The sequence below is a fragment of the Nesoenas mayeri genome (assembly GCF_963082525.1).
Source record: "Nesoenas mayeri genome assembly, chromosome: 17".
In the NCBI taxonomy this organism is placed as follows: Eukaryota; Metazoa; Chordata; class Aves; order Columbiformes; family Columbidae; genus Nesoenas; species Nesoenas mayeri.
Genome location: NC_137565.1, coordinates 3,372,002 through 3,389,497, shown reverse-complemented (window position 1 = coordinate 3,389,497; position 17,496 = coordinate 3,372,002). Strand labels below are relative to the sequence as shown.

General features: G+C 52.9%; 1 protein-coding gene across 1 annotated transcript in view; it reads right to left on the bottom strand.

The window, feature by feature from the left end:
- The window catches only part of NCOR2 (nuclear receptor corepressor 2), a gene marked incomplete at its 5' end in the record, with an annotated part of 147,423 nt that overhangs the window by 81,167 nt on the left and 48,760 nt on the right, over positions 1–17,496 (bottom strand). Inside the window, 3 exons of the mRNA XM_080355363.1 lie at positions 2,422–2,488; positions 10,579–10,631; positions 14,671–14,727. Coding sequence (XP_080211489.1) covers positions 2,422–2,488; positions 10,579–10,631; positions 14,671–14,727 — 177 coding nt within the window. The remainder of the gene's footprint in view (positions 1–2,421; positions 2,489–10,578; positions 10,632–14,670; positions 14,728–17,496) is intronic.

Genomic DNA, 17,496 nt, shown 5'->3' with positions numbered 1-17,496 from the left:
GCCCAGCACCCTTTGGTCCAGCCGGGTACCTGCTCCCTGACATCTCTTCCCATTCTTCAAAATCCAAGATTACAGGCACCTCATCGCGTATTCCTCAGATCTTCACAGCTCAGGGGAAGCTCCCAGTCAAGCACTTCAGAAGCAGAAGTGTTTATTCCTTCTTCAAGCAGCCTTAAGCAAGCGTGTCCATTCCTGAACAACCATCTGTACCAGCTTTTAGCATCGGTGCTGCCTCTGCTCCCCTTCCCGGCCAGGCTCCCCAGCCCAGCAGCCTCCCCATCACACCCGTAAGTGATGGCGAGCCAAATCGGACTTGACGTGTGTATCTAAAAATGGATGAGTAGTAACGCCGCCGTAGCAGCTGAAGGCAGCTCGCTGGCTGTGCCAAGCCCGAGCCCTCCGCAGCCCACGCTCCCGCAGCTCCGGGGAACGAGCAGCTCTTTGGAAGGCAGGGGAAGAGCGAAGGTGACAGGAGGAACCGGAGCAATTCCTCTGCAAGCCCCACGTTTTGTTTCCCTGGATGATGGAGATAAACCTCTCACAGCCAGCACAGCTCCCTTTGCCCTTTTCTCTCTGCAGCATCACCTTTCTGACAGCAATTAAACGTCTTCTGCTGTGCCGACCAGGAGGAAACCCTGCGGATCCTCTGGTGGGGCTTCTCAGGGCTGGACCCCACAGGGACCGAGCTCTGACCCTGCCCTGGGCAGCGACAATACCCCAGAAAGTAAAAGAGCCAGAAAGAAATGCTGGCACGTAGACGGGCTTTGCTAAAAATAGGGTCTGCTACAAAATAGGCAGAAAAATAGCTAAGCGGACCCATTTTGCAAACAGAATCAGCAAATGTATTCACTTTGCAAATTCAGCAACCGTATGTTGCCTATTTTGTAGAATAGGCAAAATGCTTCCCTAAACTGAAAAATCCCCTTTCAAGGACACTGAATAAACTGGCTGGCAGAAATTCACCTATTTTGCATGACAGGCGACTTTACCACAAGTTGTATTTTAGGAATCGTGCTCTTGCAGCCTAATTAAACCCTTTCCCCCAGCTCCTCGATATTCACAACAGAGCGACCGTGGATTTAGCACAATAACCGGTCGCTTCCACCAGAAAGCAGCTCCTGGGCAGTTCCCTTCTGGTTCAAAACCACACGATGCTTTGCGATCCCTGTTTTGGGGAAGGGAACGTTGATCCGCTTCCCACAGCTGCAGAAGTCGGCTGGGACAGGCGAGGTGTGAGCCCTGAACACCCTCACTAGGAACATGGAAGAAGTTTTAGCATGGAAAAGACTAAACAAAAACACTTATTCAGACTCAAATGCAAGACACAGCCGTCCCTTTGGAGCGCAAGATCTGTGGCTTTTGGAAGATTGCTACAAAATGGAGGAAAAATAAGAAAATAATTTGATGGCTGCCTCAGAAATGTCTATGTAAACAGCCTTATTAGAAACTGCTTTTAAAGGCAGAGCCTTCCAACCATTTCCCAGGGCTGATTATATTGAATTTTTCCAACAATTCCTCCCAGTCGGAGCACTTCCAGCACCAAAGACGGCGAGACAACCTGCACCAATGGTAACTTAAGACCCTAATGCCAGCACCTGAGCCTGGCCCAGGACAGACACCGAGGCAGGAACTGGGATTTATATCTTCTGCATACAACACAACACCCTGTGTCACCAGCTGAATCAGCCTTCACCGAAAAAATCCACCTTCCCAGTGTGGGGGAATGGGTTCTTCTGGCATTCCCCCTTCTGTGCTGTTTCACCCCCAGCTCCAGTGAACAACCGCAGAACTGCCAGCGACAGAAGTGTACGGTTCTGTAAATCCCACTTCAACTTTCTCCTCCATTCACCGGGGACTTGTAAGTAACGCCTCCGAAGTCTTACAATAATCCCCACCTTCCCCCTTATTTAACCAAGAACCATCTCCTTGAAGGACTCTGGGACTATCTCATGGGCAAAACTGCCTAGAAGTGAACCGGTCAGAGCTTGATTTTTGTTTTAAACCACAAATTCCTAGAACATGGCTCTGTGGTCAGCTGGAAAGAGTCGGCTCGGTCTTCAGAGCATTTATCGGAAGCAGAGTCAGCTTGTTTCACACCTCTCTTAGGGTTCAATTACTCACAACCCAGACGTTTATGCTGTGAATAGGCGCTCTGAGAGTAACGAAGGGCTCCGCTGTGATTAAGCCAACCCCGTGTGTTTGCTCTGGGGGGGGAATTGCAGAGGGAGGCGCTGCCTGCAGCGAGATCAGGGACCTCTCCTTTACATCCCAGTTATTTTAAGCATAAGAGATGCCGCAGCAATGCAAGAGGCAAAGAACTGAGCCCCAGCACTTCTCCGCTGGAAACCGTCCTTTGCTTTCTCACACAAATAAATTACGCTGCTTTATACATGTAAAATAAGGTATAAGGGAATCACTTACCCACTGTTTGCGAGCATGATTTCTCCTCTTGAAGTACAAAATTAACTTTTTCCGCATTGCCTGGTTTCTGTAAAGGAAAAAAAAATAAAAAGAGGAGATCTAATTAATGAGGTGGCTAAAATTCCAAGCCTGGCTCTCCCCACATCCTGCAGGGATGAAGTTCCCTTGACCTGGAATTGCTTCAGAACTGCAAATGTGGTTATCTGGGGACCCCACGCCAGCTTCAGAGAAAGCCCAACAAACCCTCCGACACAAGAAACTTCGCCCGCAACTGTTGGTAAAACCAGTACTAAGGATAAGAACTAGATTCATAAAGTCTGAATTCTGCAAACCTTTACGTGTGCTCAGCACCGAACACGGGCAGATGCTCAGCTCCGCATCTACCAACGGGTCTGGCTGTTTCTTGATTATTTTTACATTTTAATTTGCAGAAACCTAGCAGGGTCCCAAAGCTGGGGGGCTAAGGCCAAGCTCTGTGTGGCAGGAGGTGGCTCCCCCCGAGCAGAGGCCACCCCGGTCCCCAGGGCCAGCAGCGAGGGACCTGCCAGCACACACACATGTGCCCAAGGGGTTGTTCACCCTGGACTCCGCCGCACTGATAAGAAAGCAGGATAGCGGCAGATATCTCCTGACCTCTTGCTTGCTTGGAGCCGGGCCTAACAAAGCTGCAAACAAACCAGCCACGAAAGCTCAGCCGCTTGCAGAATTGGGACCTCAAGAGAGAAACTAGTCAGTGCAACCACAACCAACCTGGTGTCTGCCCAGACACCCCCTGGTTTCTTCTTCTTTCTACTTTCTAAAGAGAGCATGAAACAATTGCTCGAAGAGAAGCAGCACCAGAGCGCTGAGGAGCAGGGAGGGCTGCACGAACCGGAGAGCCACACTTGTTCCTGGTACTAATATTTACAGCAATATGATCTCTAGGTAAAAGGTAGAGACCAGGGGCAAACGAGTTTGCTTAAGTCTTTTTATCCTGATTAAAGGCAGAGCTGCAGTGTGTAATCTCTGATCAGTTTATCAGCCTCATGTAGGCACGTTCTGCAGGACTCAGCAGAACGAAGGGGCACAGGGTCTGGTGTTCCAGGGATCCCAGCCTGCCTGTGTGCGGGGACCGGGAGCACGGCCTGGGGGCACCCAGTAATTAGCAGGTTCATTTAGGACACTGAGAAACCACTGGGGTGATGCTAATGATGATCCACTGTGGGATGGTGCAGTCAGGGATTGTCTCCTGGGGCTTCCACAGCCAAATCGACCCTGACCCCAACTCCCCTGCACCAGCCTGGGCAATATCCAGGAGCAACACGGGGTTTGAGACGCTGCTGCTGGACCTGCCACACAAGTTATCAGGAGATAGAAGGGTAAATGAAGAAAATTAGCAGCTCTTCTGCAGCTGATGGGTTGCCTTGAGTTTTGCATCATGGCTGACCTTGAAAGTGCTAATAGAGGCAAAGGCTTAATGGCTTTGCAGCTGCAAAAATCAGGGATGCCTTGAAAGCTGGCGCGTGTTTACCACTGCCAAGGCTGAAGCAATCAAAGAGTGAAAGGATTAAAAACAACAACAAAACCCCCTCGTGCCCTAGATGTTTTTGCCAATTTATCTTTTTTTTTTTTTTTGCATAAGGTCAACCTTTCAAAGGTTAATACAACCTCAGTAAACATAAATAGGCTTCACAGTTTATCTTACTACACGTACTGCTGTTACTTAGAAACCACTCGCAGAGAGGTGAGCTTGGGCCACGCGTCTCCCAAGCACACGCTGTGCTCCCCGGGCAAAGCAAAGCGCCAAACGCGGTGGCACAGCCGGAGGAACGGGCTGGGAGTCCCGCGCAGAAATAACCAGGCGGGAAAGGCCATTCCTGCAACACCCCGACCCTCCTTCATCATCCTCCTCGGCACCCCCAATCCTCACAGCTCCCTGCCTGCGGTTTGCTGGGGCTCAATGGGAGCGTCCTGGATGGAGACTTGAACCTCGCCGAGGGGAGGGAATCACAAGCAGAAGGAATGGAGGCTCCTTAGATAAAGCAACAGTGACTCTTGTGGACAGATTTCAGTACTGCTGGCCCGGCACAGCGCACAGCGCGCCGGGCTGGGAGGAGGGCGAGCTCCCTCCCCACCCTTGGCCGTGCCCCAGGGGCAGCCTGGGATGGACCCGGAGAGACACGGAACCCCCCAGCTCCTGGTGAGCTGGGGCTGGGGGCTGCCAGGTGGCACAGCCCCATCCTTGTGGTCAGGAATTCATCCAAGCCCCCAGCACCTCCCCACAAACACTGGCAGGCGGGAGGAGGAAACAGAGACCAAACCAGTGAAACCAAACTCAAAGCTTGATGTTTGAGCGACACCTGCCAACAGCAGAGGAAGCAGAATTCAAATACTATCTATAATTCTGATTCCAGAAGAGCTTTTCATCCTTGCATAACTCATCCTCATCCCACAGCCCCACGGACCCAGCCGGTGAGCCCCACACCTGAGCGTGGTTCTCAGAGCCAACCTCCAAACCAGGTACCCCAGTGACATCCATCTCCCGCTCCACAGGGCAAAGGGAGCCCTGTGGGAACAGCTGCTTCCACCTTTACCCGGCTTGGCGCAAGGCTGGTTTTGTTTTCGGGCTTTCATAAAGGAGCCAGTCAAGGAGAGAACCTGTAACTCTGCCTTTTGAGTTACCTGGCTCAGGTCCACACAAACGACTTGGCTACAGTCCTTCTGGGGGCCGCGATCTTAAAAGGACACCTGTGCACGCATGCGTGTTGGTGCTGGTGTGTGCACGCGTGTGGGCACCGCCAAGCCCTGGGATAAGAATCCCAAGGGTACAAAGAGCCAATGCAGGGCAGCGCACTTGGCCTGGCCTGCAGAGACCTTCAGCCCATGCAAGGCGAGATGAAAGGAAGTTTGCTGTTTGATCAAAACTAATCAGGGGTATTTAATTACACGGGAGCATCTTTCATCAAGCAGCCCGTGCAAACAGCCCGCACAGAGCGATGGGAGCAGCGAGCAGCTGGCAAAGCCATCGCACGGCGAGATGGATCGTGCAGGCGAGGGTCAGAAACGAGGGTCTCTGGTAATTCCAGCCAAACAAAGCGCTGCCAGCGAGGCTGGAGATCTGCAAACCACAGGAGCACAGCAAGAATACTCCAAGGTGAAACGGGCCAAGAGTAATGCAGAGGCTACAGAAATGGCTGTGTCCCGCAGGTACGCCCGCCCCGTGCATCACTGGCGCCAGGATCCCACCCTGCAGCTCGGGGCCGTCACCGATGCCGCATCTCGCTGCCAGACGCCCTGCGGAGAGGGCAGGGAGCGGGTCGTCCTCTTCACGGGTCATCGCAACGCATTCATTTCCCTGCTCTGAAACAGCTGGAGCACACGGCTCCAGCTGGTGACACACTGTGACCTGGTAACCCCGAGGCAGGGCACGTTCCCAGAAAGCCAGCTGTTCTGAGCGGTTTCCTTGCAATATCCAAAAACGCTCTGGGGGGAAGAAAAGCAGAGCAGATCTTTAGCTAATTTACCCCAGAGCCCTTGAGCATTGGGATGGACCATTAGTGCCACTGGGAGCAGAGCAGCAGAGGCCCACAGGTCTGGATATACGGGCAGGCTGTGGAGAAAGAAGCCATCTGGATGGAGGTCTTCTGACTTCTTCAGTCATGTCCTGCAAGTCCGAAACGCATTCAGCTTTGGAGGTCCAAAGTCATCACTATAATTCGTGAAAATGTTTGTGCTGTTAATTCACTTGGTGATTCGCACACTTGTGCTCCGAGGAGGAGACGCCTGGGCAAACATGGGCACCTTGTCCAGGTCCCTGCGGTGCCATCTCCTTGTGAAGATGTTCCCACTGAGAAGCACAAGTGACTCCCCTGGGCAGCAGCTACATCCACAGCCACAGTTCTTCACATCAGATGGGAAATTCCAGCCCGTCCCATTCAGTACCTACAAGCTCAGTACTAAAATGAGACAAGTCCAAGTGCAAAACCGCTTCTACCATCGCTCGGGCACGTGTCCTACACCTTCGCCTTCCCTTGAAGCCCAAGCTGATGTTGCAAGCCCAAGTGTTGCCAGGTATTACACCCCAAACCAGCACTTGGCTTTTCACTGGCAAGAGCAAGAGGCAAAAGGTTGCGGTGTGTGCCTCCATCATTTAGTAATTCATCACAAGGTAATCGTTCTGCCCTAGTGCATGCAAAGAGAGAATAAAAGAGATGAAAAACCTTGAATGGGATGAGCGGGGAGCTGCTAGGTGAATTTCTAATGAGGAAAATGTCTGCAAGCGCTAATAAAAAGACCTGAAAGAGAATGCATTAGTAATGACAGGGTTTGGAAGAGCATTTGTGTTACATGTCAGGCTTCCACTATGAACTGAGAGGCAACCCAGCGCTACTAAAACCCCTAAACAGCCAGTAATGAAAAGAAGACTTAAATTTTCCAAAGTGACAAGTGATTTGCAAAGCTGTAGTTAGTAGATTTTCCAAAGAAAGCTCCTCTGCTCTTTGGGGAGTAAGGGGAGAGGCATTTCAAAAAGAAAAAGATATTCAGAAGCCCATAAACCTCTCTGAAAACCCAGACTTCACATTTGGATTCTGCAAAGTTCCTGCCCACCCACCGCAAAAAGAAAAAGGAAAAACAAGAAAAGAAAAACGCTCTCAGCTGCAGACAGCAACCCAGATGTGCAAATACTAACAGCAAAGACGGCTTTGCTGCTGGGTCTGCAGAACCACACAAAAACCCAGAATCACGCTCAAACGCGGCTTCTCCGACACCTCTGCAAGCATCCCAAGGGGACGCAGCCTGGTTTCACCCTGACGCTCCTGAATTTCAGTGTAAAACCAAGCGTGAAGGGAATGTTTAAAGCAAACCCTGGGAACAGCACCTTGCACGTACTTCCCCTGCGCTTTTCGCTTTTCCTTTCGAGCTCAGAAGCTCGCGTTTTGCTTTCAAACACAAACCCGCAGACTGTGATTTCAAGCTGGCTGCTTGGGGAAGCGGGGAGGCGAGTCCTACCGGGCTGCGCTTCGCGGCTGACCGAGCAGGGATCTCCTGCCGCAGAGATGAAGGGCCCACGGAGAACGTCTCTCCAGGTAGGCAGCAGGTAATTGATCCTGCTTGTGTGAACATCATCTTGTCATTCTGCAAACACTCTGAGGAAAGCGGGTTAATATCTGCGGTGCCAGCAGTCTGGGGAATACACAGCATCACTACGGCGGCAGGGCAGGGAGAGCAGCTCTCATCCTTGTACCTCCGGCTGGCAAAATGCTGAAATAAGAGCCCCAGACCAGATGCACTGGTGCATTAACTAAGTGTCATCTGCATTTGTTGCTGTATTTCAGCAAAATTAAAAAAAACCCCATAAACTAATGAGTCCTTGCAACCCTCTCGGCTGATGCAGCACCATTCAAACTGGCCTCCAGTTGTGTTTAGGGCTGCAAAGCATCTGGAAAGAACCTATCAGGCCACTGCAACGCCAGAACATCCACATAAAGACAGCAAGGGCCGAGCGAGCTCAGGGGGCAAAGCTCACCCCATCCCTATGGAAATGAGGACACAAAACACCACCCAGCTCCGTCTCTCCTGGATGAGAGCGCGGCAGAGCCCTTCCCTCCAGCAAAGCGGGTGTTTCAAACAGAAAGGACACGGTCCCATCACAGGTAGGTCAAAGTCTTCGGCACAAACCACTCAAGGGCGCCTCAGCTCCCGCGGCAGATGTCACATACAAAATTAACCACGTCTGCTCGAGTCCTGCAGGTGAAGCAGAGGGACCCAAGCAGCCGGTAACAAAGCACCGCCAGGCAGCTAAATAGGACTTAAAAGCTTCTGAAGCTGCAAACACCGGAATGAACTGGGGCATGAAATTAATTTTAACTGCACTGAATAGGAGACAGGCCATAAAACTCCACGAAAATAAGAGAACGGTAACATTTCACTAAGAGTAGAAATTCTCTCTGTAACTCCCCAGCCAGCTCTATTTGCATAAGTGACTCATCCCAGCTGAAAAGCAAAGCAAACAAGCAAGAAGAATTAAACTAGTGTTGCAAGGCGCAGAGTATCACTGTAGAGAAATCGAGGAATCCTGGCTTTCTGATATTCAAATGCCTTCCCACTGATGCTTGTAAATGTTCAACTGAGGAAAAAATCCACCCTAGGAAGTCTTTAAAAAAAAGAAGAAAAAAGGTATTTGTAAGTAACAGCCTGGCCATCCTCCTGAGCCCAGCGATGGGGTTCCAACCCAGCTTCTCAGGGGGCAGTTTTAGCGCAGCAGATCCAGCACGCAGTGAGGTTTCGTGGACGGAATCACAACCGAGATGATTTTCCAGCACCGCACCATAAGACCTTTTCTTCGTGGCTTAATCTGCGCAGGGTGACGTTGTTCAGAAGAACCTGCACTCAGCTCCACCTCGGCAAAACACAACCTGTGGTGTCCCGGCAGCTGAACTGCTGGTGCCCGACTGCAGCTGGCTGATGGTTCCCAGCACCCCAAGGATTTGTTCCTTCTCTTAGCGAAACAGCCACCTTCAGGCTGCAGAGCAGAAGCTGCTCTTCTGGAGCAAAAAGAACAAGGAAAGAACAAAAAATATCTTCCAATGCAGCCCACAGAGAGGCTGGTGGTTGGATTTGAACATCCAAGCGTGACTTGGTCCAAACAGAGAAGTTTAAACCTTTTGGTCAAAGGACCCTGAATTGTCTGCTTAGAAGAATCACTGAAATCTTGATTTTGTACCTGCCTCCCAAGCATCCAAATGTCCTTTAATGTGCAGCAGGGAGATGGGAGAGCAAAAGACACAAGAGATGGGAGAACAGGACACAGCAATTTCTCTGCATGTCCACCAACAAGTCACAATGTGCAGTTCAGGCCCCAGGATCTCCGAGACAGGCTCACGGTCAAAAGCAGCAAACATCTGGAGCCCAGATTGCTCAAGGGCCTTTTGCTGACCTAGATCCACGAATGTGCTCGGCTGGCATCAATAACCAGCTGAAGGCAGCTAATTGTGAGGTTTCTGGAAGGTGGGGACAGAGGCTTTTCATTAAAACGTGTGGTTTCCTTCCCATAGTTTTGCAGTATTAATCACAGCGAACATTAACCCCAAACCTGCCTGCCCTGACCTCTCCTTGGTCTCCCACTGCCACCATAATAACCCTCAGGATGCCACAAATGACAGGATGAGGAGGAGCATCTGGTGGCACAAGAAGATGGTTGGATGGGTCCTCACATCATCTTACCAGTTCCACTCCTGACCCGCGTGGTCAGGTCCCTCTCATTCGTGCCCATCTTTCAGGACAGGAAATCATTTAAATTACAGGAAAACATCACTGCAAATGTTGGCAGGGGAAGGGAGAGTGGGTGAAGTATCTGGATGTACTTTTAACGGCGGTGGAGCCCTTCGAGAGAAAAGAGGGGTCGGGGGACCCCGAGAGATGGTGATGGCCACATGCCATCAGCGCCAGGGCTGAGCCACGACACAGAAGGCACGTCCTTGGGCCAGCACCCGATGCCATGCAGGTGGTTTATTGGGTTTGTTCAAGGCAGAAAAAAGTTTCAGATCTGGTTTGACTGTTCAGATTTCCAACAACAATCACAATTGTTGCTGTTCTCATTATCTGTTATATTTCTTCTGCGTTCAGGAAGTCACTGTGGTTATTAAATGCAGGTTGATGATTAAATCCTGTATTCAGGTGGTAAGTCAAATTAGATGATTGTTAAGTCTCGGTAAGCACCTCTGAAATAACCCGTTGTTATGAGACATTCAAGAGGTGCTTCACGAAAATCTAATTGTAATTGCAACTTTTCATTTTACCTCATCTTTCATGCGTGTAAACACATACACATGCTGGCAGCTGATTTCGTGCCTCGGTATTTGTGAAACACAGAAGAAAGTGCCCAATGTGAGCACAATCGCGGAAAACACTAAGACACCGGACAGGATGAACACCCACACTCCCCAAAAAATCAAATGGCACATTCAGCATCTGTCTGAACCCACAGCTCCCAAGTGCTGAGCTCCTGGAGCTGGTTTGCGCTTCAGGCACCCGGAGCAGTGAAACGTCAGCTGTAAAAGGATGCTCACGAGTCCTTGGCAGCTTTAATCGAGGTCTGGGAGTGAGCGAGCATCCCTCCCGCTCCAGCCTAACGCCCAACCTGACATTTCAAATAGCCTTTTATTGCCACGTACTTACATTTTAATGTTTTCATGGTATTGCCTGGTGTCTGAAGGCTGGTTGTATAATGGCTGAAATAAATAAGAGAAACGAAGGCATAAATGGTACGGTCTGACATTTAGAAACTTAAACCCATCGGAAGCGCTGCCGCCTCGGCGTCCTCCCGTCTCCCCGAGCGGTGCCAGCGCAGGCGCCCGTCCCCGCACCCCCAGCCCATCCATCACCCCCAGTCCCGCTCCCCAGCTGTACTGGGGGGTGCTGGTTCCTGGCAGCATTGCTGGGGTCCCGGTGCACCCCGGCTCAGCCCGGGGCAGGGCAGGCAGTGAGCGAGCTGGCTCCCAACAAGCCGTTTGCGACATAATCCCCCCCACGGCGGCCCGGCAGAGTACGTGGTTGTGATTCAGTGATTGAGAAATGCAGCGCGCTCGGGAACATCTGACACGGGGGAGGTGAGGGGAGAGGGGGCTCGGGGAGCAGGAAGAGACAGTCTGTGCGCTGCAAATTGTTATGTCTACGCAGCAAAAGCCTGACGGGCTCTCCCCGGGAAGAAGGCACAGGCAGCTGCGGGCAGGGGTGAGTTGGTCCCCAGGCACGTCACCGCAGCCCCCGGCACCCCCTGTGCAGGGCGATGCTCTTGTCTGTTGCTCAGGAGGGGCACTGGGCTCCGGTAGGACATGAGTTCTGCCCAGCGTTGCCCTTCGGAGAGCCCGGTGACCACAGCTGTCTCCAACACCAGATGCAAGATCTGGATCCATCCCCAGTCACCTTCAGCCGGTCACTGCCCCCGTGACCTTTCCCTTCCCATCCATAGATTAAACACAGGAAAAGAGCAAAACATCTGCTGAACATCTGCTCAGTCAGGTGAGCGGCACTGGAGAGGACAGGACCTGTGAACATGGGTGGGTTCCTCTTTCCTCCATGTGGGAGAAGGTGTTATTCTCAACTCCTCCATGATATTTCCCCATCACTATCACCAGTGCTTGGCACAGAAGCTCATTTTCCCACACGACCGGCCTGTTTCTACTGCCCTGTATGAAACAAACACTGCCTCACTCTGCCCCGCCACACATGGGGAAAAAAAGGAGACTGGAGGTAGCAGCTCTCCCGACTCTCTGCAGCCCATCACCGCCGCATCTTGGCACCAGCAGGTCATCAGCTTCTTCTGGCTGCCCTTGGACCTGTCCCTATTCGCTGGGAAAGCACAAGTAACCCCCATGTGGAAGAGGCAGATGGAGGAGCTCAGGGTGACGGACGTGGCCAGATGAACCAATGGAGACACCCAGCAGTGCCAGGGCAGACGAGAGGGAACAAGCAGGTCCCCCAGGTGGGGACATGTTCTCCATGGTGCCCCTTCCCCAGTGGGATTTCTATCATGAATCCGCTCAGATCTGCTGGTCCAGCTCCAGGCTCGGAGCTGGCTGTGCACTTCACGCTTGGAAAGCTCAGAGGAACGCAGACGTCCATCTCATCACGTAGCTGGAAAGAGGCAGGTTTGCACCACAGAGAGGAGAAATCACGCTACGGCTCCGGAGCATCACGTCCACGGTCACCCTGGGAAGGCTCCACTGGAGGAACGGCCGGGCAGCCTTAACCAGCCACAGCCTCTTGGAAGAGGAGTGCAGGAACTGGAAATACTGATACATAAAACTGCCTCTCTTCCCTCTGTGCTCATAAAAATCAAAGCAAACAAGCTGGCATGTGGTGAGCCACACAGACCGTCCTCCCGGGAGACGGCGGTGCAGTAAACAGTTTGGTTTGCACCTGGGTTAGAAGATGCTTATGTGCACGTGGACACCATGGATGCCCTAATGCCACTCAGCTCTCCAAAGGCTGCTGGTTCTTTTCCACTACTACTTATCTATCACATAAACAGGCACTTAAATTCTTAACCTACGTGTTAACAGACAAGCGCTGGATACATCACTTGAAAAGAAATGCCCAAACATTCAGAAATAAGAAATTCTGGGATCCAAAAACCAATATCTGCGTGACACCAACATCTCAAAGATATGTCTGTCTGCAGTGGTGCAAGCCCAGGAGACAAGATCTACCTACCCCACAGAGAACTTCACAGACTAAACGGTTAAACTCTATTCTCAACAGGGCAGGGACTGAGAAACAGCATCTTCGCTCAGAGCCATCCACAACCTGCACAGAATTACAGCTTTCCCGATGGGAGAGCAGGAGTCAGCCTGACAGATCAGCTGGGTACGGTGACATGTTCAAAACATCCGCAGCATTTCTCCAGGGTAAGGGACGTGTAATGCATTTATCTGGGGGATGACATTTAAGGAAAACAGAATTGCAATGCAAAGCTATTACTGGAAAAACCTTGGATTTACTGAAAGCTCCTTCGAAATAAAACAGAATGAAAGGTCTCAATCGCTTTCTGGCCACTGCAGCGTTCAGACTACACATCTCAATGACATTTCTCCCTGGAGAAAACAAGGGGTCATGTTTAAAATGGTCCCTCTACATTGCAGGGATGAAATGAGCAGAGTCCTGGTTCACTGAGACACAACCTCCTCCTGCCCCAGAGGGAACCCAGACGGCATCAGCGTGTCCCTCTCCTTGCGCCATCGTGCTCGGGCGAGCTGCCCCACCACCGATGTGCATCTGTCACCATTGCTGCTGCACACGCAACAACCAGAGCTCTCTGAACAACCAAATGCAAGATCAGCAGCTCAAGCAGGGCTGACAGTGACCCAAGACCCTGCATTTGGGTGACGGCCACCATCGCTCCTTGCAGAGGCTTTGCACAGGATTAGCACCAGCTGCCCCGACCCCCCTGCAAGAGGCGCCTGGGCTGCGGCAGCTCCAGCGCTGGTGCACAGCGTGTGCGTGCAGAGCAGCAGAGCTGCTCTCCTTCCTGGAGCTGCTTCCTTTCCAGCTCAGAAGAAGATCTGACTATTCATCTTGTCTCTCAGAGGCCGTTGGCAAGTCCCGGGTGCTGTTTTGCCCAGCACAGCGTGGGGGCCGGGCCACAGATGAGACAGCCCGCGAGCAGAACCTGGTCGGGGTTTTGCAGGGTTTTCTCAGCAGAGGTTTCCTCCGTCCTCCCAGGAGTACGGCAGAGACACAGAGGGAAGGTTTGCGCTGGGTTCTGCTACAGCTCCCTGCTGTGCAGTGTTGGTGCCCAAGGACAAAGCATCAACAAACTAAAAAAGGGAAAAAAGGACAAAAAAGCCAAGGGGTGCGGTGGGAGGAAGGAAAAGAAATGCAACATCTTCTGGATGAGGAAGCACCAACCCCAAGCACTGCGAATCTTTAGAGCAGAAAGAGCAAAGGGTTTGACCCTGGTGACTCAAAGGAAAAATAATGAGCGCTACCTCCCCAAACAAGGAAACAAGCTCTGACACGTAGCAGCAGCGAGCACTAATTCCCTTGTGACCTCTCCCTTACACACCGGGGGAAGACAGCAATTAGTACCAGCGCTGATGACTGTGAGCTGCCCGCTCCAGCAGGAAGAGCCCCCTCCATGGCAAGCGATGCTCCCTCCGACCACATCCAGCCCCACAGAACCTTCCAGCAGCGTCGCTGCAGAAGGACCTTTTTACAGCACCCTCCTCCATTACCTGCCCCCTCAGGAGTTGTTTTCAGCCACCCCTCCAGCAATCAATCACTTTGGATTTTGCTAGATGAAGGGGAAGCCCCAAATGGACAGTTTATTGTAAATTGGCTTTTTTCCAGCTTCCTGTGCACAAGGGAAACAGCAGTAGGATGTGTGTGAGTCGCAGATCGTTGCAGAGCACCCTGCAGCACCCTGCTCTGTCTGCAGCGGGATGGGACAGAGTGTCCCAGCACCCATCCCTCCCAGCCAGCAGCAGCCCCACAGCAGGTGCTGAGCCCCAGGGCATCCCGAGCAGAGGCAGAGCGTGCCAGAGCCCCTGCTGCCAGGCGGCTGAGCGAGGAAGGAGCCCAAGGAAGGGTTAAAGCTGCGTGTGTGTCCGCCTGCCTCTCAGTGCTCATCTCAGCCACTTCGCTTCCTGCGCTGGTGCTGTGCCAGGGGTCCGGGCCAGCACCCGCTTCCTCCTGTGGGCTCAGCCGCACGCAGGGTGCTGCGCCACCACCCAGGGACCTCACCAAACCCGCAGCCGAGGTGACACTCACCAGCTCCACCTGCGGCCCCAGTCCTTCCAGGATGCGGTGGGCAGCCTCTGCCTTCTTCTGCAGGGAGGAAAGGGAGAAGAAAAGTTATTTCTGACATCAGCAACAGTCACAGCCCTCTGCTCCAGCTCTCCCACCCATGCCAAAACCCCTTCCCAAACATCCACGGAACTGCTACAAATCCCTCCGTTTGAAAGCGGGTGGAAATGTTCAGCTCAACCTCTGGACCCACAGAAAAGCCCCAGGAGCAAAGGGCTCCGGCACTTGAGTTATTATGACTTTTATGCATTCAAGTTCTGCCTGAAAAGTGACCCAAATCCCCAACCCCTCCAGGTGCCAGGCGGGGGGATCGCACCCATCACCTCAACACAGCTGCTGTGTGAGGAGGAGGAGGAGGAGGAAGGCGGACGAGCCGGTACGCACGCAGAGATGCCCTTTCTGGGATTCATCGCTTTCTGAGCATGTGATCGTTAGATTGGAGCTGCCCTTGGCTCTTCGTCTTGCTCTCGCTTCCCTCCCCTCCCCGCGCAGAGGAGCCCTTCTCTGCCCCCTCCCGCCCCGGCACAGCCACCTAGTGCTTATTAGAGAAAAGAAAACACCCGGGAACACGTGTCCGGGGCTGTGCGGCGGTTGCTAATTAAACAGACCTGGAAAAAAAGACACGAGTTGGCTGCAGCAGGAGTCTAAATAAAAGATGACATTTTCAGTAAATAGCACTTCCTCGCAAAGCCAGGCTTTTCGGGGGGGTTACTGAGAGTCTGATAAATCCAGATTGCTGCACGCTGCCGACAGGTCACGGGGCTAAGCTGATAAAGCCAAATACCTGGCAGCAAGGAGGGGTGCGAGGAAATGGATTTTCATAGGCGTTTGTTCAATAAAATAGGTAGTTTTTGCTATTTTGGGCTAGGGGGAAGAGAAAATCCACAGCTGCCTAAAATAGGGCTAAAGGAGCACTGTGCGGTGGGGGCGGAGCAGGGAGGAGGGGAAAACCCTTTTTTTGAAGCACATTCAACATTTTAACCCAATAAGCACTAGGGCCCCGCTGGAGCTGCGGGGCTGGGGAGCTGGGGAGGGCTGAGCTCCGGGCTCCCGCAGAGCCAGCGAGGCTTTGGCAAACCCGGGGGGCTTTGGCAAACCCCGGGTGAAGACCCCCCTGGGCAGGGAAGGGATTTCAGCTCCCGGTGTCTGGCACCGGGCACCTCTCACCTCCGCAGCAGCTCACGGCCGGATGAGTTTTGCAGGGTCTCAGTGCAGGGGATGTCTCACCGCAAGCTGCATATCACCCCTCCAGCTCCTCCCCACGTTCACCCCCCCTTAGTGGGTTTCCAAAAAGCTTCACCTACCCCCCCAAGCCGGTCTTCAGAAGCGCCAAGGCAGCCGGTAGATGTGCGAGTTCCTCGCCGGGGCTTTGCACACCCACACACAGGCTGATCTGCACTTTTGCAGAGTTGGCCCCAGCAGCAGCTGCATGAGTCACGGTCCCCGCAGCCAAACCCGGCGAAACAGCCCCGGCCCGGCTGCGAAACCCGCGGCAGGTGCCTCACCGCAGCGCAGCCGCCGGGACACGCGTCCAGCTCCGCTCTTTACTGCACGCTCGGGAGGACACAAAGCCCTTTCTTTTTTTTTTTCAATTTAGAAGCGACTTCAAGGATGCTACAGGAGATGGAATTGTGAAGCGTGCCTGCCCTGGCACCATCCCCACACGTACGCACGATGCAATTAATAGCAGCAGCGCCGCTGTTAGCGCATCCCTGCCCGCTCATCCGCAGCGCTCCTGCGCAGCAGACCTCGGGGTGCACAGATGTCTTGGTCCCTGCGTGTCCCTCACAGGCAAGGACACACACGCGGAGAAGCAGAGCAGCTCATGACGCTGTGGCAGAGCCCACAATGCAGCTGCAGCCCGGCCCAGTTGCTCTGCGCCTCCAGCCTCCTCGAGTCCCTGCTCCATCCCTGGAGGACCATGGGGGATGCACAGACGGGACAGACACCCGTCTGTTTGCTCCCACATCACCGGCGTGCCGCTCGGTGCGCACCACGCTTCTGTCCGGTGCCGGACCGGTGGCGAGAGGCTTTCAGGGACCACGTTTCCAGGGATGAGTTCAAGAAGGACAGGGAACTGCTGGAGAGGGTCCAGCGTAGGGCAACGAAGATGATTAAGGGAGTGGAGCATCTCCCTTATGAGGAAAGGCTGAGGGAGCTGGGTCTCTTTAGTTTGGAGAAGAGGAGACTAAGGGGGGACCTTATTAATGTTTATAAATATATAAAGGGTGAGTGCCATGAGGATGGAGCCAGGCTCTTCTCGGTGGCAAACAATTACAGGACAAGGGGTAATGGGATCAAGCTGGAACACAAGAGGTTCCACTTAAATTTGAGAAAAAACTTCTTCTCGGTAAGGGTGGCAGAGCCTGGAACAGGCTGCCCAGGGGGGTTGTGGAGTCTCCTTCTCTGGAGACATTCAAAACCCACCTGGACATGTTCCTGTGCCACCTCACTTAGGCATTCCTGCTCCAGCAGGGGGATTAGACTGGATGATCTTTTGAGGTCCCTTCCAATCCCAAACATACTGTGATACTGTGATGCTCCATCCCTGGACACATCCCAGGCCAGGGCTCTGAGCAACCTGATCAGGGTGAAGATGTAACTGTGGGTAGAGGACTGCAGCCCCAGCAGACACCTGCTCTCCTGGGCCCCGGCGTGGTGAGCGATGCCCTGACGGCTCAGCCAGGAACCGGGGATGCTGGGGGCCTGTGTGTACAATGCGATTAACTTCGAGAAACAGCCGAGTGTGTTCAGCTGCTGCATTTGCCATGTTTAGACAACTTAATGAGA